Below are 17,988 nucleotides of genomic sequence, written 5' to 3' on the forward strand. Positions count from 1 at the left end.
TGAGGAAATCGAGAAATGATGGAATTAAAAGGAAATGAGGGATGTGGAATAAGGGAGGGGGGTTAAAAATAGTAGGCGAAGTGAAAGGAAATGATGGTAAACAATGTTTCCCATGGGAAGTATGGGACATGAAGTGTCGGAAATTGGGAAATTGAGGGCAAGTTAGGAAGGGGAAATAGGGGAAGTGTATCCAATTTAGGGAAGTAGTGAAAATGATTATGAATGCGGATGAGTAGGTTTAGGAAAGAAAATTAGGGAAAAGGAAGAGTTAGCTAGGGGAAAGAAGAAAAGGGAAAATAGCGGAGGAAGAAGTTGTGAAAGTGGAGGAAGCAAAGAGTAAAAGTGAAGGGGATATGGGAGGCGGAGGTTTATGAAATTAAAATTTTTAACAAGAATTATTAATACTTCTTTTTGAATAATAGTCTCCCTGATAAGGATATTATGCTAGAATATTATTATCTAATTCCACAAACCATAGACCAAAATCAATAATAAATAATTAATTTTCCTGTCATAAAATTATATTTCTGATTACTATTTTGCATATACTATAAAAATAGAATTATGATAGCAGTTTTCCTTCTTGGTAGGTTATTTAACTTTTAAGTTTGTTAATGCAAGAAGTTACGTGTTCGCAATCTGGAATGGTTGATAATTTATACAAACACCTCACGCGACTCCCGCATATTAAAGAAAACACATACGAAAAATATCAGCTTTCCCGCATAGGTATAATTTACAATTGACTGTTTCATGATTTATGGAAACGACCCATGTGGGAATCCCGTTTTTATATTTCTTAATTAATAGCCACTTGTCACAGTCTTTCGAAACGTATATTTTTCCGGAATTTATAATTATCTTCTCCAGAATCAGATGTAAGCCAATTAGCGGATTTTGATTAAATTAATAATGATGAGAGAATTTAAATGAGATGAGGCGAAATAAACGAAGATGCAGAATCCAACTTTGAACACGACCAACGCATTCCTAATAAAAGCCGCAGTTGTTTCCATTGGATTTCAGTTTGTGGCAAACCACTGGTTGAATAATAAGTGAAATCATGAATTTCGCCATTCTTTATATTTTGTCTGCTTTCTGTGTTTTTTACGTAAGTTTTTAATCAATAGATTCATTTGCTAAAATTTTTTGAGGAAAAAATAATTTTTACGATCTTGATCTGTTAAGGTAATTGTCCTGTCATAAATTAAAACTCTAAAAAAATGTATATCCTATGTTGCAAAAAATATTGTTTAAAATAATTAGTTTTTGCAAGTTTGAATCTTTTTTTTATAAAAAATCATGTATTTTTATAAGACATTACTGAACATAAAATTTAATTTGTCAAATCATAAATAACTTTTTTTCATCTGATTTTTGGCAAGCCAACTACCTGCAGATTCAAGTGGAACAAAAATAAAAAAGGGGTCATTGGTTCGCCGACCGAGAATTGGAAAATTGATGAGTGAATTTCAGCTGCAAATGTGTGATCATCGCGTGCTAATTTACATATTTAGAATTTCATAATCAACTTTATGACATCACTTTTCCGGATATATTTCAATCATAACGTAAATCAAGTTAAATTGATGCTAAATCTGCAAGGAAAATTATATCTTGAGTATAGGAATTATGTAACAAATAGAATTTATTTTTAGAAAGAAATGATAAAAGAGTCGGATATTTTCCACCTTTTTTAATTGCTAATTAATTTGTTTATTTAATAACAGGCGAAAAGCGATTCCATAAGTGAATTTAAGGCTGTAGCAGATGAGACAACTCAAAATATAGTTGATTATGATCGACAGCTTAACACTTGGATTCTAGTTACGTTAAGTATTTTAAAAGATACGACAACAGAAGCTTTAGGTGAATCATGGAAAGCTACGTTCAACCTTACAGATGTGAGTAATTAATTATAAAGTATTTTTTGTAAATTACTTTTTTCGGTTGCGTGCTCCTCCATTTTATTTGGGACTCATATTTGTGGGTCTTTTATTTTTAGGAATAATGGGTTTGAGCTTCCGGTTTGAGTTTATTATTGGTTCTTTTATACTAATTGTATAAACTTTTGCTTAAAAAAAAAATACCGATACTGATCCATAAGAATAAGGATTTTTGTTCTGATCGAGTCATTAAGATTTTCTTCTGATCAAGTGATGAGGATTTTTTCTGATCCAGTCATGAGTTTTTTTTTATCGAGCTACACAAAATTTGGTGTACTAGTCTTTAAGTTTTTTGATCTAGCCATGCTGATTTTTTTAAGCTATGAGAATTTTAATTTTTAATTGAGGTATCAGGATATTTTCTGATTGGGCCGATAAGGATTCTGATCAAGTGACAAGATTTTTTTTCCTGATTTAGCGATGAGGATATTAGTTTCCGCTCGAGCTATGAAGTTTTTTTTGTAACAGCCCTGCTGATTTTTGTTGATCGAGCTATGTGGATTTTTTTTCAGATCAAGCTTTAAGAATTTTTTTCTAATTGAGCGATCAGGATTTTCTTCTTATCAAGCCATGAGGATTGTCTTCTGATCAATCGATAATGATTCTGATCATTCGATGAGGATTTTTTGTTGTTTTCACGATACAGATTTTTTCCGATCTAGTTATGAGGATTTTTTTCTATCAATTCATGAGGGTTTTTTCTGATGAGGATTTTTTTCTGATCACACCATGTGCACTTTTTCAAATCACGAGGATTTTTAATCGAATAATGAATATTTTTTATACAAGACATGAGGATTTATTTTCATCAAGCAAAGAAGGTTTTTTTTTCGTATCGAGCTATGAGGATTTTTTACTAGATTTTTTTTGTGATCACGTCTCGTGAATATTTTTTCATCGAGCCATGAGGTTTTTTTTTTATTAAGCCATGTGAATTTCTTCTGATCGAGCCATGAACATTATTTGTACAAGCTATGAGGCTTTATTTTGATCGGGCAATGACGATTTTCTTGATCGAGATATGATGATTTTTTTGTATTATTTATCAGGATTGATTTTGAATGAGCCATTTTTTTCTGTTCGAGCCATAAAGAGTTTGTTGTACTAGCCATAATGATTTTTTGTGAACGAGCTAGAAGAATTTTTCCTGATCAATCTATGAGGATTTTTCTGCTCGAGTCATTAGGATTGTTTAATACTAGCAATGAGGAAATTTTTGTGATCAAGCTTTGAGGTTAAAAAAATTTTTTTTTTATCAAGTCACGAACATTTTCTTCAGATTAACTGATGATGATTCTGATCATTCTATGAGGACTTTTTTGTCGTTTGAGCGATACAGATTTTTTTCTGGTCGAGTAATGAGGATTTTTTCTTATCAAGTCATGAGGGGTTTTTCCGATCCAGTGACAAGGATTTTTTTCTGATGGGACCATGTCAACATTTTCAGATCATTATGATTTTTTTTAATTGAGTTATGAGTATTTTTTGTACAAACCATGAGGATTTATTTTTATCGAGCAATGTAGATTTGTTTCGGATCGAGCTATGAGGATTTTGTTTTTCATTAGCCATGAGGATTGTTTTCAGTTGAGCCATTAAGTCTTTTCTCTTATCGAGTCATGAGGGTTTGTTTTGTTTTCCAGTGATGAAGATTTTTTTCTGATCTAGTCACAAGATTTTTTTTCATTAAGTTATGAGGATTTTTGGTATGTGCTATGAGGATTTATTTTGATCGGGTAATAAAGACTTTCCTGATCAAGACATGAGGATGTTTTGGTATTCATCATGAGGATTGATTATGGTCGAGACATTTTTTTTCTGTTCAAGTCATAAGGATTTTTTCCTATTGACCTATGAGGATTTTTTTTTGATCGAGTCATGTGGATATTTTTCTAATTGAGCCATTATTGTTTCTTCGGATCGGCTTATAATGAATTTTTGCAAAATTCATGAGAATTTACTATACTCGAGCTATCGAAAATTTTTTCTAATCGAGTTATAAGAATTTTTTCATATTAGTTATGGGAATTGTTTTTGATGAAGCTATGATGATTTTCTGATCTACCAACGAGGATCTTAATCGAGTGTCGAGAATTTTTTCCTAATCGAGAAACAATGATTTTTTGCAGATCGAACTTAGAAGATTTTTTTCTGATAGAGCCATGATGATTTTTTTCTGATCGAATTAGGATTTTTTCTAATCAAGCTATGAGGATATTTTTCAAATTATTTCATGTACTTTCTTACAAAAATTTTTACTCTACTATTAACAGTTTTGTACACGCAATCTATTTTACGTTTATACTTAAATTTCTAGATCCTCACAGAAAAATCAAAAACAAAAGAAGAGAAGGATTGTATTGCCTCTCAAAAAAGCAATTTACGACAAATAATTGAAGGAGCGGTTTTCAAACTTGACAAGTGTGTCCGGAATTCTTTGGAGATTGGTGAACCAACTCGAAAAAACATTCAAGGGGCACATCAGGTAATTTCTATCAGAACGAATAAAATTACATAAAAATTACTTTCAGCGATCAAATTGAAACATTAATTAATTATTAATAAATATTAAAACTAGTTTTTGTCAATAAAGCTATTTGGAAACCCTTGAAAGAGGTTGACAATAATTATAGATAATAACTATTGAACAAATAAATATTTGAATGATGTTCTTGCCATTTAGAAATGAGTTTTTAATAAAAAATTGATGTTAAACAGATCTACTTTGGACAAACAATTTTTGTAGAACAGTAAAAAATCTGCCTCAGGCGGGATTTGAACCGCGAATTCGTATAGTATTCCCATGAAAAAATTAGTTATGGAGAACAAAAAAAGATCTGCTGAGGCCTCGGTGGAGTAGTTGGTTAATGCTCCGCTCATAGAGAGTGGCGTTCCCAGTTCAAATCCGGGCTAAGGCAAAATTTTTTTCTTGTTCCTAAAAAATTATTTTTCCGAAGTGATTGTTTTAACATCAAATTTTGTAATAATGACTATTCCACAGGCATGTATAAAGATCCAGGACGACTTGAACCAGCTGAAAAATACTTGTGGAGCAAAGACTGAAAAGCAAGAAGAATGTATTTCTCTTAAAGTAGATGAACTTAAATCTTCTCTAAAGGGAATCCAGGGGCAAGTGGAAATTTACAACATTCAAGCGGGCACCATAAAACCTAGAATATTGAGTGACGTGATGCATTGCAATGCAAAGATTTTGACCGAAATACACGAGTCAGTAACAAATATCCAAGAAACTCTTAAGAAATGTCTTTAATTTAAAATATAAATATTGAAATAAAGAAAATTTTATTAAAAAATGTTTCGAAACATTATTTTGGTAATACCAAACTGAAAATTTATTTTAAAACAAGATTTATTAATAAAAAATACCATCTTCATATAATATATTAAATAATGGACTTTGTAATAATTATTTAAAGTAAGGAATGTTTTGATCATTTTTATTTTGCAGATTTAGATTCCAAGTTTGTTTATCTATTAATAACGATTCCGATTTTTCGGCATGATTATTTTTGTTAAGAAACACTTCAAAATACGGAAAATAAGATTTATGAGAAAATTAAAAATGATTCAGGTTTTATTTGAAAAAATGAATTATAAGTTTTGATGATTTTAAAATATCCTGAAAGAAATTTTCTTAATTTTGAAGAATTTAAAAAATTTGTAGGAAAACTGAATTATTTAAATTTAAATGGTAACAAATCAGTTTTAGGAGAATATTTAAAATATTTGAAAATATTTAAAATACTAAAAAATATTAGTATAACTTAAGATTTGAGTAGATTTTTAACTATTTAAACAAAAATGCAGTTTTTTTGTTGGATTTAACCAAATTTAGAAGTTTTAACATTTTTTTTGAAAGTTTCAAGACGACAAATTTATAATATGAATGATTTTTAACTAAAATTTTTTAATTTTGTTAAAATTGTAAATAATAATATTTTTAATGATTTTTCATAGAATTTTTTACATTTACCGTAAAAATCTGGATTTTCAAACAGAAATTCTGGTACGCGCAGCCACGGCCATTCTCTATTTGAAAAAAAAATAATTTCGGAATAATATAAAAAAATATTGCAAAATATTTTTTAAAGGTTATAAAAAACTAAAAAAATTAGGTGAAAGATTTCAAGGCAATCTTAATAATTTTGCATAATTCAAAAGAATTTTTAGAAAAAAGTTAAATAAGTTAAGATGATATTTGGAAGGCTTAACAGATTTGAAAGGATTGAAAAGATTTCGAAAAAGTAGAAAAAATGTTAATGTTTTTAGGTTTTAAGATATAAAAAACAACAAACTTTTTAAGAAATTTGAAAGATTTTAGTAATATAAATAATTTTATTAGAATTCATAAGAAAATTTAAAATGATTATGCAAAAGATCTTAAAACGTTTCAAATGAGTTCCTAAATTTTTTTAAAGGGAATATATAAAAGTTTAAAACCACATTATTGAATTTTGCAAGATTAGAAGATTTTAGAAAAAATTCAAGTAAGTTTAGGCAATATTTTTAGGTTATTGAAAGATAAGAAAATAACTAAAAATTTCCAAATATTTCAAGAAATTTGAAACTAAATATAAATTTGTAAAGATTTTAAAGAATTTGATCAGGTCTTAAGAAAATAAAACACATTTTTTAAAATGATTTCTAGAAAATTTTTTAAAGTAAATGACAAAAAAGGACATTTTTAAAGAATAATTAAAAACATTTTAAAACATTTTGAAAGACTGCTGAAATTGTCGAAGAAAATTTGAAATATTTTGAGAATTTTTTTATTTTTAAAAGATTTTTCTACATTTTGGAATAGATCGAGTTTAAGTAGTTTAAAAGATGTTTAAATATTCATCTCTGTTTTGGTTGACAATTCAACTACTTTCCTGAAAATTTATCTTATTTTTTATAAATTCAATTCTTTCTGATTCAAAATCGAAAATTTTTTGAAACTGTTGAATTTTTCGTTAAAATCTTATTTTTTTCTTTAAATTTAACCACGTGCTTAAAATTAAAACTGCACAGTTAAAAATATACTTTTTTGGTTCAAAATTTATGAATTGATTTAAAAATTCATCTTTTTGTTTAAAAAATATCTTTCTGGTAGAAAATTAATCTATCTGGTAGAGGATTTACCTACTTTGTTAAAAATTGATATTTTATCGATGAATTCTACTGATTTTTTTTTTTAAATTAAATATTTTTTCTAGTTGAAATGTCAACTATGACCTTTTTCGTTGAGAACTTACATTTTTTGTTGAAAATTCAACTACTTACTTAAAAGTTAAACTACTTTGCGACAAATTTATTTTTCTTTGTTCAAATATTCATAAATTTATTTAAAAATGCATAGTTTTGCTTACGTTCAAAATTCGTCTTTTTTAATGGAAAATTAATTTTCTTAGTAGAAAACTTATCTATTTGGTAGAAAATTCAACTATTTGATAAAAATTTTGTCTCAAATGTTTTTGATTTAAAACTAATTTTGTTGTTGTGAAAATCAATACATTTTTCGTTGTTAATTAATTTTTTTCTAGTTGAACATTGAACTATTTAGTTGAAAATTAATTTTTTTGTTTAAATTTTGATTCAACACATCTGAAATCTTCAAAAGTCATTTTAATTATTCTCAAGAATCGTACATAAAACAATTATATTTATATGATCTTAACAACAAATGAAAGTTATATATATATATATGAATAAATAAAAATAATAAATTGTTATTAAAATTTTCATTTGTAATTTAAAATTGTTTTTTCACTTAAGTAGAAAAACTGCACGCGCGCGACGCGCGATATTGATAATGTAAGCTTATATAAAAAAATGTTTGCAATAATATATAAAAAATGAGGACAAACTGAGATATTTTCCACCTCTTTATAACTTTACGGAATGCCCCACGATTATTATATAAAAAGTCAAAGTGGCCTACGGGTTATAGTTCGTGTCAGGCCACCAGCTAATTAAGTGAAAAGTATGAAGTTCCCACTGATGACTTTATCTGCTCTTTACGTTCTTCAGGTCATTATTATTATTATTATTATTATTATTATTATTATTATTATTATCATTATTATTATTATTATTATTTCATTTATTGATGTATACTTCACCCAGTTATTTGTAGAAATTTATTTATTTACATAATAATAATTTATTTATATTAATTTTGACTCCCCTCCCCTGAACTTTGTGACAATTTGCGACATTTCGGTGAGCCCCCCACCCAACCCGAAATTTTACGTGACACTAAAGGATACCTCACTACTATTTTTAAATAGAAAATATAATATATAATTTTATGTAACTATTAATTGAAGAATGAATAATGAGTTGTTAAAACTCTTTTCTCCCTTTGTTGAAGAACTATTTTTCCCCCTGGTTTTAAGAAACTTGAAAAAACGTTAAAAGTTAATATTTTTGCTTGAAAAGCCTACTATATAAATACAATATATATATTTAAAGATTTAAATACAAAATATAATATATAATTTGATATAAGTGTTAATCGAAGAATGAATAATGAGTTGTTAAAACTCTTTTCCCCCTTTTGTCGAAAAATTCTTTTTTTTTGTTGAAAAGTCTACTATTAAAATTTTATATCATAATTCATCTCGTTTGGTTAAACAATGATACTATTTATTTATAATTTTTTGTTGAAGGATTAATTTTTGTTTGTTTAATATGCAACAATTAAAAAAAAGTTTTTTGGTAAAAAATTTAACTGCTTAGTGAAAAGTTGAACTCCATGATTAAAAAATTTAATTTTTTTGGTGTTGATTCATATTTTTGGTTAAAGATTTAACTATTTTGTTCATCATATTTGGTCGAAAATTAATTCTTTTGACTGAAAATTTAATAATTCCATTCTATGTTAAAAAATTTTCTTTCATCTTTTTGGTTGACAATTTAACTAATTTAATTAAAATTTGTTTCATTGTGGGTTAGAAATTCATTTTTTAACTGAAAACTTTTCCACTTTTGGTTGAAAATTAATCTTTTTTAATAAAAAATTTTAAGCATTTGGCTTAAATTTTTTGTATTTTGTCCATAATTCATGCTTTCTTTGTGGAAAAGTAATCTTCTTGGTTTCAAAATCAAATTTTTGATTAAAAGTTGAATTCTTTCATTGAAAACTTAATTTTATTGTTGAAGATTAATTATTTTATTTAAGCATTGATTTTTCAAATTGAACAGTTATGTTTTTTAATGAAAATTGGTCCCTTTTGGTAGCAGATTAATAATTTTTAGTTAAAAATACAACTGCTTGGCTGACAATAACTCTGATTAGATTCAGGATTTTACTTTTATGTTAAAAATTTCTCTTTTTTATGGAATCCTACTGTTTTTTATTTAGAATTAATTTTCTCTTTACGTATTAAGTATTACATGTTTCGCTATAAATTAATTTTTTTATTGAAAAAACAATTAATTTGCTTAAATTTGAATTTCTATAATAAATACATTTGTTTTCGTTAACAATTGATAATTTTAGTTGAAAATAAAATTATTTTATCTTCGATTAACTTTTTTGTTAAAAATTCTTGAATTCAATTACTTTGGTAGAAAACTAAGCTATTGAAAATTATTCTTTTTTAACAGAAAATGTAGCTATTCCATTTTCGTAAGAAAATTTCCTTTATGAAATGAAAATGCAACTATTTGGTAAAAAATTAATATATTTTGTTAAGAATAAATTTTTTTAGTTAAATTCAAGTAGTTGAAAATTTGTATTTTTTATTTGTTGAAAGGTCGTTTTGAAAATTGAGCTTTTTTTGGTAGAAAATTAATCTTTCTAAACTATTTATCAAACTATATGCTTGAAAATAAAATTTTGTATAGAAAATCCATTTTTTTTAACCAAACTACTTTTTTTTCTAAAATTCAACTATTTATTTGAAAAATGTAACTCTTTAGGTAAAAAATAGTTTTTTTTTCGGTTAAAAATAATTTTGTATCGCTATTCCATTTTTGGTTAAAAAGTTATATTTCATATCTTAAATTGAACTATTAGGTCGAAAAATGATCCTTTTTGTTAAAAATTTAAATATTTTTTAGTTGAAAATTCATCTTTAGAGGTAAATAATGTCCTTTTATTGTTAAAACTTCCATTATTTGGCTGCAAATTTTGTTAAACTAATCTTTTTTAGTCAAAAATTCAATAGTTTAGTTGGAAATTTATCTATTTTATTAGATTATGGATGAAAATTTGCTTTTCGCCTCGTTGAAAATTAGTTTTTTGAACGACAAATTTAACTTTTACATTTTTGGCTGAAAACTTTTTTTTATATTAAAAATGAGTATTTTGATAAAAAATTTCTTCTTGGATAAAAATTTATCTCTAGAGATGAGAAATTCAAATATTTTGTAAAAACCGGAAATATTTTGTTGGAATTTTAATCATTCAGATGCAAATTCAATGATTTAGTTTAAATAATCTTTTTGTCGAAAATTCAACTGTTTCGTTAAAATTTCGCCTTTTTGGATTGAAAATTCGTTTTTTATCACAGAAAAGTAATCTTTCTCGTTTGAAAATTCAGCTTTTTTGTCTGCAAATGAACATTTTTGTTGAAAATTTAACTTTCCTTATTGAAACTTCCTTCCTGCCTTCTGAAAAAATGATCTTTTTGTCCTTACCATTGAACAGATTTTTCTGAAAATGCACCTAAAAAAATTCTTTTTTTAAAAATAATATTGGTTTTTAATATATCGTCACGGATTTAAATTTTATTTTTTGATCAGATAAGTGTCACGTGTTACAAAACCTTTTTCACCCCAACCACTCTTCATAGTGTCACGTAATATATAGGCATACCCTAACTTTTTTGTAAAAATATATTTAATTTTTAATATATAATATAATAATATATAGATTATAATGAATTTCTAGGTGGAAGGTGATTCAATCACAAAAATAAAAAAACTCGCGAATGATGTGGCTGAAGAAACTCTTTATTCTGACCAAGATTTTTTCAATTCAGTAATAATGATGTTAAGCAATGTAAAAGATGTGGCTACATTTTCCTTATTTGAAACATGGAATTCCACATATATTCTCTTTAATGTAAGTAATAAATAGTTATTCCATTTTATAAATTCTTCTTCGTGGTTTATGGTTCATCTTTGAGTCTTAAATTGATGCTAAAACACAAAAATCAATACAAAATTTTTTTGATAAACAATTTCCACCTGAAAAATGTTAGCATAAATGTTATTATTGTTAAGGTTCTAATTTTCCAATTATGAAAATTTTGGTTTTATAATGTTCATTTTGAAAAATTAAAAGAAAAAATTTTATAAAAATGTTGCGACTAATGATTTGTACATTATCTGGTCAAATAGAAGAAAGCTACACAAATCATAAAAGAAATAAAATTATTTTTTCATTTAGAAATTTTTTTACAAAAGGTAAAGCGACCTCAGTTCAAACTAATAGAAAATAAAGTTTTCGTTTTATTTATTATTTGAATGTTCCTAAAGTCACTCAGAGATGAAGTTAATTTTCAAACAAAAGCATCATACTCTTGTCTCTTTTGTTTTGAACGACGTGGATATGTTCTTTATACAAACAAAATTAACTCGACAATTGGATGCAGCTTGTCATAAAATGTTTTCCACAACAAATTTTATTCAAAATAAATGGAAATCCTCTCATCCTTAACTTTGCGAGGAAATTCAATTTATGTCAAGAAACATCCTTTTCATGTAAGAAGAAGGATAAGAAAAATTGGTTTGGTCTCTATCATTATGATAGTTGTTATTCAAATTCAAACTAAATTTTTTTTATTATTTAGTTTAATTTTACCCTGTAGAATGTAAATAAATCGGCTGAAACAAAGGAACAAAAGGACTGCATTGCTTCTGAAAGAAAAAAATTGAGCGACATAATCGAAGGAGTGGCATCTCCTCTTTTCAGCTGCGGCAGGCATGCATTGGAATTCGCAAACCCAATTCGAAACAAAATTCAAGATGGGCACAGGGTAATTTGATTAAATTAATAAGACTTTGATTATAATATTTTTTAAACAATTATGTATTATATTTATTATTTTACAGACAAGCATGCAGATTTTAAGTGATTTGCAATCAGTTAAAGAAAGCTGCTCCTCAAAGATAGCTAAACTAGAGGATGAATGTATCTCAATGAAACTAAAGAAAATCGAAATTTCTTTGATGGATTTACTGGAGAAATTGGTTACTCTTAAGATTGAAGGGAGTACCATAAAACCCAAAATACTTAGTGACACCTTAGATTGCAATGCTGAAGTTTTGACAGGAATAAACAAAGAGATAACAAATCTTCATAATAGGCTTAAAGAATGCCTTCAATAAATTTATAGAGATTAAGACTCATACGCAGAAAAAACTGTATTTTTAGTTAAATATTGGTTTTAAATTGAGGCTTTCTCTGGGAAAAACAGTTATGTCTATTTGCGTTTTAGCACCGAATTGTTTAAAAAACTTTTCAAAATGTCTTTTTTAAAGACCAAAAAGGATATTCTTGACTTTTGAAAATGTTTGCATGATAAAAAAGACGTAGTTTTTGGTTTTTAAAAATACATTTTTAAACGTTTTCCTTTTAATTTCATGCCAAAACCTGATTTCACTTAGTTGTTTTTCCAGAGAGCGGCTCAATTAAGACGCAGCGATTTTTTAGTCAAAAGAGACTTTTGAGTTTTTAAATGAGATAAAGTGACATGATGTCCTGAAGTAAGACCTGAAAAGGGACGCAGAAAAGGTTAGCCTAGTTTTTTTCGCAATATAAAACCTTAAATTATTTTAATTACCTCAATCTCCAGAGAATCAGTTTCCATCGTGTCCTTGTCAAAGTCATATTCTTCCACGATGGCGATGAGATTTCCAACATGCACCATTTTTTCTCACGGAAATACATTTGAGCATGCAGTTCTTAGCGTCGTGACTTTTCTTAGATTAAGATTCTTGTTATCAAAGATTTCTTTTTATTTAATTGCAGATTTTTATCTAGAGATAATATTTGTGCGAAACGGAAATTTAATCTTCAGTACGGTTCAATTTAAAAGTATGACTTTGAAATTATATGTCAAAAAAGATTTTCCAAACAAATTTTTTTACAACAACCTAGTGCATATAATTTTAAATGGAATTCAAGTATCTTTTAAGTTCTTCTAACTGAATTTCGAAAGTAACAATTTGTAGGAGCGCCACTTCAAAAATATTCAGATGTTATGCAGAACGATATGCTGAATCCGATGGTAAACGATATTATCGCGAACATATGGTTGTTCACTAAAAAGCGTTAATTAAAAATTTTATTACAAACGTCTCTTGAAATTATCGGAATTTTGATAAAAAGTTTTTAACTATTAGGTGTTGTTGAAATCAATAATTTTATGGATATTTCAGGTTCTTCTTCATAAATCATTAGATTATGATAACTGAAATAAAAACTGTTTTGTCCATTTTAGAATCTGACCAACAGCCTACGTCATAAAAAAGACAAACAAGTTTTGCAATAAGATTTGTTTGAACTGGAATTTGACCTACAATCATTAAAATTTATATTTTTTAAACCGACTTCAATCTTTCAACAATGAGAAGATCCTGCAGGCAGTTGCTTCTTTCGCAACGCGTTTCAGAAAATTTTTGTTTTCTCTATTATACCTGAATGAGAAAAGTAGATTTAAAAATTTGAATAATTTTAAACTGAAATCGGGCTCCAAGAGAATATTTTGCAAAACTTGTTTGAGCTTTTCCACATAAGCTATGTATTAGATGCAAACATGTTCATGAAAATTTTATTCCTCTTATCATAATCTAATTAATTCTGTAGTGAAAAATGGTTAGTTGAGCAAAATATTTAGTTAGTAAGATATAACACTACTATTTTATTGATTGGTGGTGGTATTTTAACAGTTTATAGTGCTAATTTATTATCTGGCACAACAATTCCATTAGTTGAAGTGATTATTCAATCGGTACCACAAACAAGAAGATGATTGTCCTAACTAATAAAATAGCAGTAACATATCCAAACCCAACCAAACATTTTTTTCATTATGAAAAAAACATCTAATAGTTTCAAAAACATTTACGTTGAAATGTCAATTATTATTTAGAAGATGTAGCCTGAATTATAAAAAAAGTTTAATTAAAAATATGCCTTCAAAAAATTCGGAGACCAAACAGTTCCTGGTTGGTTGATGCTAAGTAATAACACCTGGTAGTTTCAAAAACAATTTGGTTAAAATGTCAATTGTTTTAGAAGAGGTAACTTGATTTACAAAAAAAAAATGTTTAATTAACAATATGCATTTAAGAAATTCGGGGACTAAAGAGTTTCTGGCTCCGGGACTGACTGGCGAAGGAGGTCCTTTCTCCTAATGCAAATTAAACATTTAACACTAATTACTCTCTTTGTTCTTCGAAATTTTATTTGATTTGCTGATTTTCCTAAGCAAACGGCCCGTTTCGAATGTGAAATGAAAATAGTGATCTTTCCGGTCATGTGGCGGGTCAGGCGTTTCGGACCAGTTTTCAGAGGAAACAGTGAAAGTACATCTATTGTTCTGGACTTTACCAGCTGATCAGAGGTTTTTTGTCTGTTCCAAGGGATGCAGAACTTTCACAGATGGTGTCATTTAAAATTTCCTGTTCAACACAAATATTTTTTAGCACTAATTTTTTAGAAGATAGTTGGATTTTTCATGCAAAATGTTGAGTTTTTATTAGAAAAGTTAATTTTCAACCAAGAAAGCTGAGGTTTATAGCATGAAAGATACATTCTCTACAAGTGAGATGAATTTTAAACCAAGTGTGAATTAAAAAAGTGAATAAAAAAAATGATTTTTTAAAAAAGCAGTTCAACTACTTGAATTTTCAAACAAAAAGATACATTTTTAATCAACTAGTTGAATTTTCAAAATAAAGATAAATTTTGGACCAAAAAAATAATGTTTACCAAAAAAGCCAAATTATTGACAAAATATCTAAATTTTCTAAAAAATTGTATAATATTCAATTCAAAACGACGAAGTGAATATCTATAAAATAGTTTCATCTTTAAAATGAAAATATTATTTTTTGAGAACAAATTTGATTTTCTAATAAATATTACCATTTAATAACAAGAAATTCAAGAAAAAAGTTAATATTCAATCAAAAAGTCTAATTTCCAACACAATATTCAAATCCTTAAATAAAATAGATAAATTTTATACCAAACAAAAAAATTTTTAATTCATCCCAATAGTGGAATTTTTAACTAAGAAGATTACATTTTTACTCAAAAATAAGTTTTCAACAAAATGAATGAATTCGCAACTAAGTAGTTGAAGTTTTAACTACAAAGTATTAATTTTTAATGAAAAAATCGATTTTCACAAAAAATGGAATAGTTAAATTTTCAATTAAAAAAATCATTCTCAACCAAATAACACGAATTTTAAATAAAGTATTTAAGTTTTAAACAAAAGAGATTCATTTTTAACTAAAATAATAAATCTTCGATAAAAAAATAAATTTTCAACCAAGAAAATTGAATTTGCACCAAAGACGAATTTTCTATCAAATAAATTAATTTTAACCAAAAATTTGAATTTTTAATTACAAAATACCAATTTCCAATCCAAAATATCAATTTTCACAAAAATTAACAAAAGAGCTTAAAATGAAATCAAGTAGTTGAATTCTCAACTACAATAGTGAATTTTCAGTTTAAAATAACTCTTTCTCAACAAAATGTAGTTGTCTTTTTAAACAAAACTTATTAATTTTCTACCAAAAAGACAAATTTTCATAAAAGTACATGCACTTTCAGCCATAAAAGATCAATTTTTAAATAAATTGATGAATCTTAAAGAAATTTAATTATCAATACGAGTTTAACATTTTACGAAAAAGAAGATTTGTTAATCCGAAAAAAATAATGATTTAAAATGAAATATTTACATTTTCAAGGGAAGAGACGAATCTTAAACTAGAAAAATGAATTTATAACAAAGTAGTTCAATTTTCAACCAAGTAGTGATAATTTTCATAAAAAATTATAGTTTTTAACCAAGATATGCAATTTCAACAAAATAATTGAATTTTAAACTAAATTGTAGAATAATTAACAAAACGAAACGAATTCTGAAACAAAATTAAAATAGTCGTCTTCTCAAACAAAGTAAATTTTAAATTTTCTTTTCGAGTTCTATTATTTCAGTTTCCATTCAAGCAAAGAAAAAATAAGACGAAAAATGGGGACGTTTCTTGAAAAAATAGAAAAAATAAATTAAAAAAAAAAAATTGGAAAAAAGGAGTACTTTTTTGCTACCCCATCCCTCCCTTAAATTGGTAACTTTTAGTTTATGGACGGTCCCCAGAATGTTTTTTTTTTCTTCAAATTTTCCTAGAATTTATTATTATTAATTATGAGTATGGGATTTATTAATATAGGAGAAGGTATACACAACATTTTTTCTAAACAATATATTTCCACACAGTATTTAATACTGTTATATTTTTTCTACACAAAATTTTTATTACACAGAATATTTCCTACAAAGAATTTAATATTGCCTAATACTTTTATTTTTTTCTTATAAAAAATAAATTCTAGACAAAATATTTATATTCTGCACAAGAATTAATTTGTAATATTTTATTATCAAGATAGTCTTAAAAAATTCTACACAAAAAATTATGTCTAATATTTTCCTACACAAAATATATTCTACATAACAAATTTAAAATAGTACATAAAATATTCTTTACAAAATGGAGATCCTACAAAAAATTAAGTGATTAAACAAACATTAAGTTATAGCAGAAACAAGATTTAAAGTAAAACTATAATCATAAAATAAAGTATTTAACATTATTACATTCTGTGCAGGAAATATTAGGTAGGGAAAAAAATTTTGTAGAAGAAATATAACAGTTTAAATTCGGCACAGGAAATATTTTTTGTAGAAAATATTTTGTGTAGGAAAAAAATATTTAACAATATGAATTTCGGTGTAGAAAGAATTGTGTGTAGGAAAAATATAAGAGTATTGAATTCGGTGCAGTAAACATTTTGTGTGGAGAAAAAAAATTAAACAATATTAAATTCTGTGTAGAAAAAATATAACAGTATTGAATTCGGTGTAGGAAATATTTTGTGTAGGAGAAATATGATCAGTATATTTGTGTAAAATATATTTTGTGTAGAATAAAATTATGTCATTGCCTAGGTAAATCTGGTTGTCGAAAATTTTGATCTTGAGTGCAATGGATAGTTTCAATTTACAAAACCCCGATTAACAATTTTTTTTAAAAAACGCGTGTACTAATAAGAGTTAAGAGATCATTGCAATTTATTAAACTTTATCTGTTTTCGAATTTGTGTAGTATGAAGTAGAATTTTCACAGGAAATTGTATTAAACTCTTTTTCGTTTTGGTAAGCGTGCACTGAGAAAAAAATTTGCGCTCAATCCATGACTCGGTTTTTTCTTTTTTTTTTTAAATTGTATATCCGAACAGAATACAGAAGAGTACATATTCGATTCGATACGCTGCTGTCGAACGCCACTGCTCGTTTAGGACGTATTCGTTGCAGCAGAAGATAAAAAAAATCTGACGATGTAACTCTAACGACATATATCGATTGGCAATCAGAAACTGGCCCAGGAAAAATGCTGAATCCACCGCAGAAAGATACGGATAAACTAGATTTCATGGTTAGATAATGTGCAGGCATGCCGTTTTATGATTCTATACTCAGATGTGAATAGAGTAAAGAGTATGGATCTAACTATGGAATTATCAGTCAGTTTGACTTTGTGAAGCTCATTGCCTGGGACGATTGCTAATGAGATTGATCAGCTATCGGTCAATGTGACTTTGTGGAGCTCTTCGCCTAGGACGATTACTAGTGAGATTGGTCAGCTATCATTAAGTTTTGCTTTGTGAGTTATTTTGCCTGAAGCGATTGCTAATGAGATGGATCAGATATCATTAAGTTTTACATTTTGAAGCTCTTTGCCTGGGACGATTGCTAGTGAGATTGATCAGCTATCGGCC

The 17,988-nt window shown here is 26.8% G+C and overlaps 3 protein-coding genes across 4 annotated transcripts in view; 2 read left to right on the top strand and 1 right to left on the bottom strand.

Moving 5' to 3' along the window:
* The window catches only part of LOC117180288 (protein phosphatase PHLPP-like protein), a 103,607-nt gene extending 90,647 nt beyond the window's left edge, over positions 1-12,960 (bottom strand). Inside the window, exon 1 of the mRNA XM_033372702.1 lies at positions 12,746-12,960. Within this exon, the coding sequence (XP_033228593.1) occupies positions 12,746-12,832 (87 nt within the window). The 5' untranslated portion in view covers positions 12,833-12,960. The remainder of the gene's footprint in view (positions 1-12,745) is intronic.
* Positions 980-5,260, top strand: LOC117180290. The gene is made up of 4 exons (XM_033372705.1): positions 980-1,111; positions 1,731-1,904; positions 4,264-4,431; positions 4,948-5,260. Exons 1-4 carry the CDS (start codon positions 1,064-1,066, stop codon positions 5,215-5,217), a joined length of 660 nt encoding a protein of 219 aa, XP_033228596.1. The 5' UTR covers positions 980-1,063; the 3' UTR covers positions 5,218-5,260.
* LOC117180289 lies at positions 7,865-13,952 on the top strand. Of its 2 annotated transcripts, none has more exons than XM_033372704.1 (4): positions 7,865-7,979; positions 10,849-11,022; positions 11,875-11,938; positions 12,015-12,162. In XM_033372704.1, the coding sequence occupies exons 1-4, from the start codon at positions 7,935-7,937 to the stop codon at positions 12,035-12,037; spliced, it is 306 nt and encodes a 101-aa protein (XP_033228595.1). In that variant the 5' UTR covers positions 7,865-7,934; the 3' UTR covers positions 12,038-12,162. The 2 variants fall into 2 exon arrangements, with proteins under 2 accessions (XP_033228595.1, XP_033228594.1); XM_033372703.1 differs by having other exon boundaries at positions 7,876-7,979; positions 11,771-11,938; positions 12,015-13,952.
* The last annotated feature ends 4,036 nt before the right edge of the window (positions 13,953-17,988 follow it).

The sequence above is a fragment of the Belonocnema kinseyi genome, chromosome 9 (genome assembly GCF_010883055.1).
Source record: "Belonocnema kinseyi isolate 2016_QV_RU_SX_M_011 chromosome 9, B_treatae_v1, whole genome shotgun sequence".
In the NCBI taxonomy this organism is placed as follows: Eukaryota; Metazoa; Arthropoda; class Insecta; order Hymenoptera; family Cynipidae; genus Belonocnema; species Belonocnema kinseyi.

Excerpts from the sequence above, each read along its gene's own strand:
- LOC117180290 (XM_033372705.1), top strand. The coding sequence starts at position 1,064 with ATGAATTTCGCCATTCTTTATATTTTGTCTGCTTTCTGTGTTTTTTAC. Across the intron at positions 1,112-1,730 it reads CTGCTTTCTGTGTTTTTTAC|GCGAAAAGCGATTCCATAAG; the intron begins GTAAGTTTTTAA and ends ATTTAATAACAG. Across the intron at positions 1,905-4,263 it reads CTACGTTCAACCTTACAGAT|ATCCTCACAGAAAAATCAAA; the intron begins GTGAGTAATTAA and ends TTAAATTTCTAG.
- LOC117180289 (XM_033372703.1), top strand. The coding sequence starts at position 7,935 with ATGAAGTTCCCACTGATGACTTTATCTGCTCTTTACGTTCTTCAG. Across the intron at positions 11,023-11,770 it reads CCACATATATTCTCTTTAAT|AATGTAAATAAATCGGCTGA; the intron begins GTAAGTAATAAA and ends TTTACCCTGTAG. Across the intron at positions 11,939-12,014 it reads AAATTCAAGATGGGCACAGG|ACAAGCATGCAGATTTTAAG; the intron begins GTAATTTGATTA and ends ATTATTTTACAG.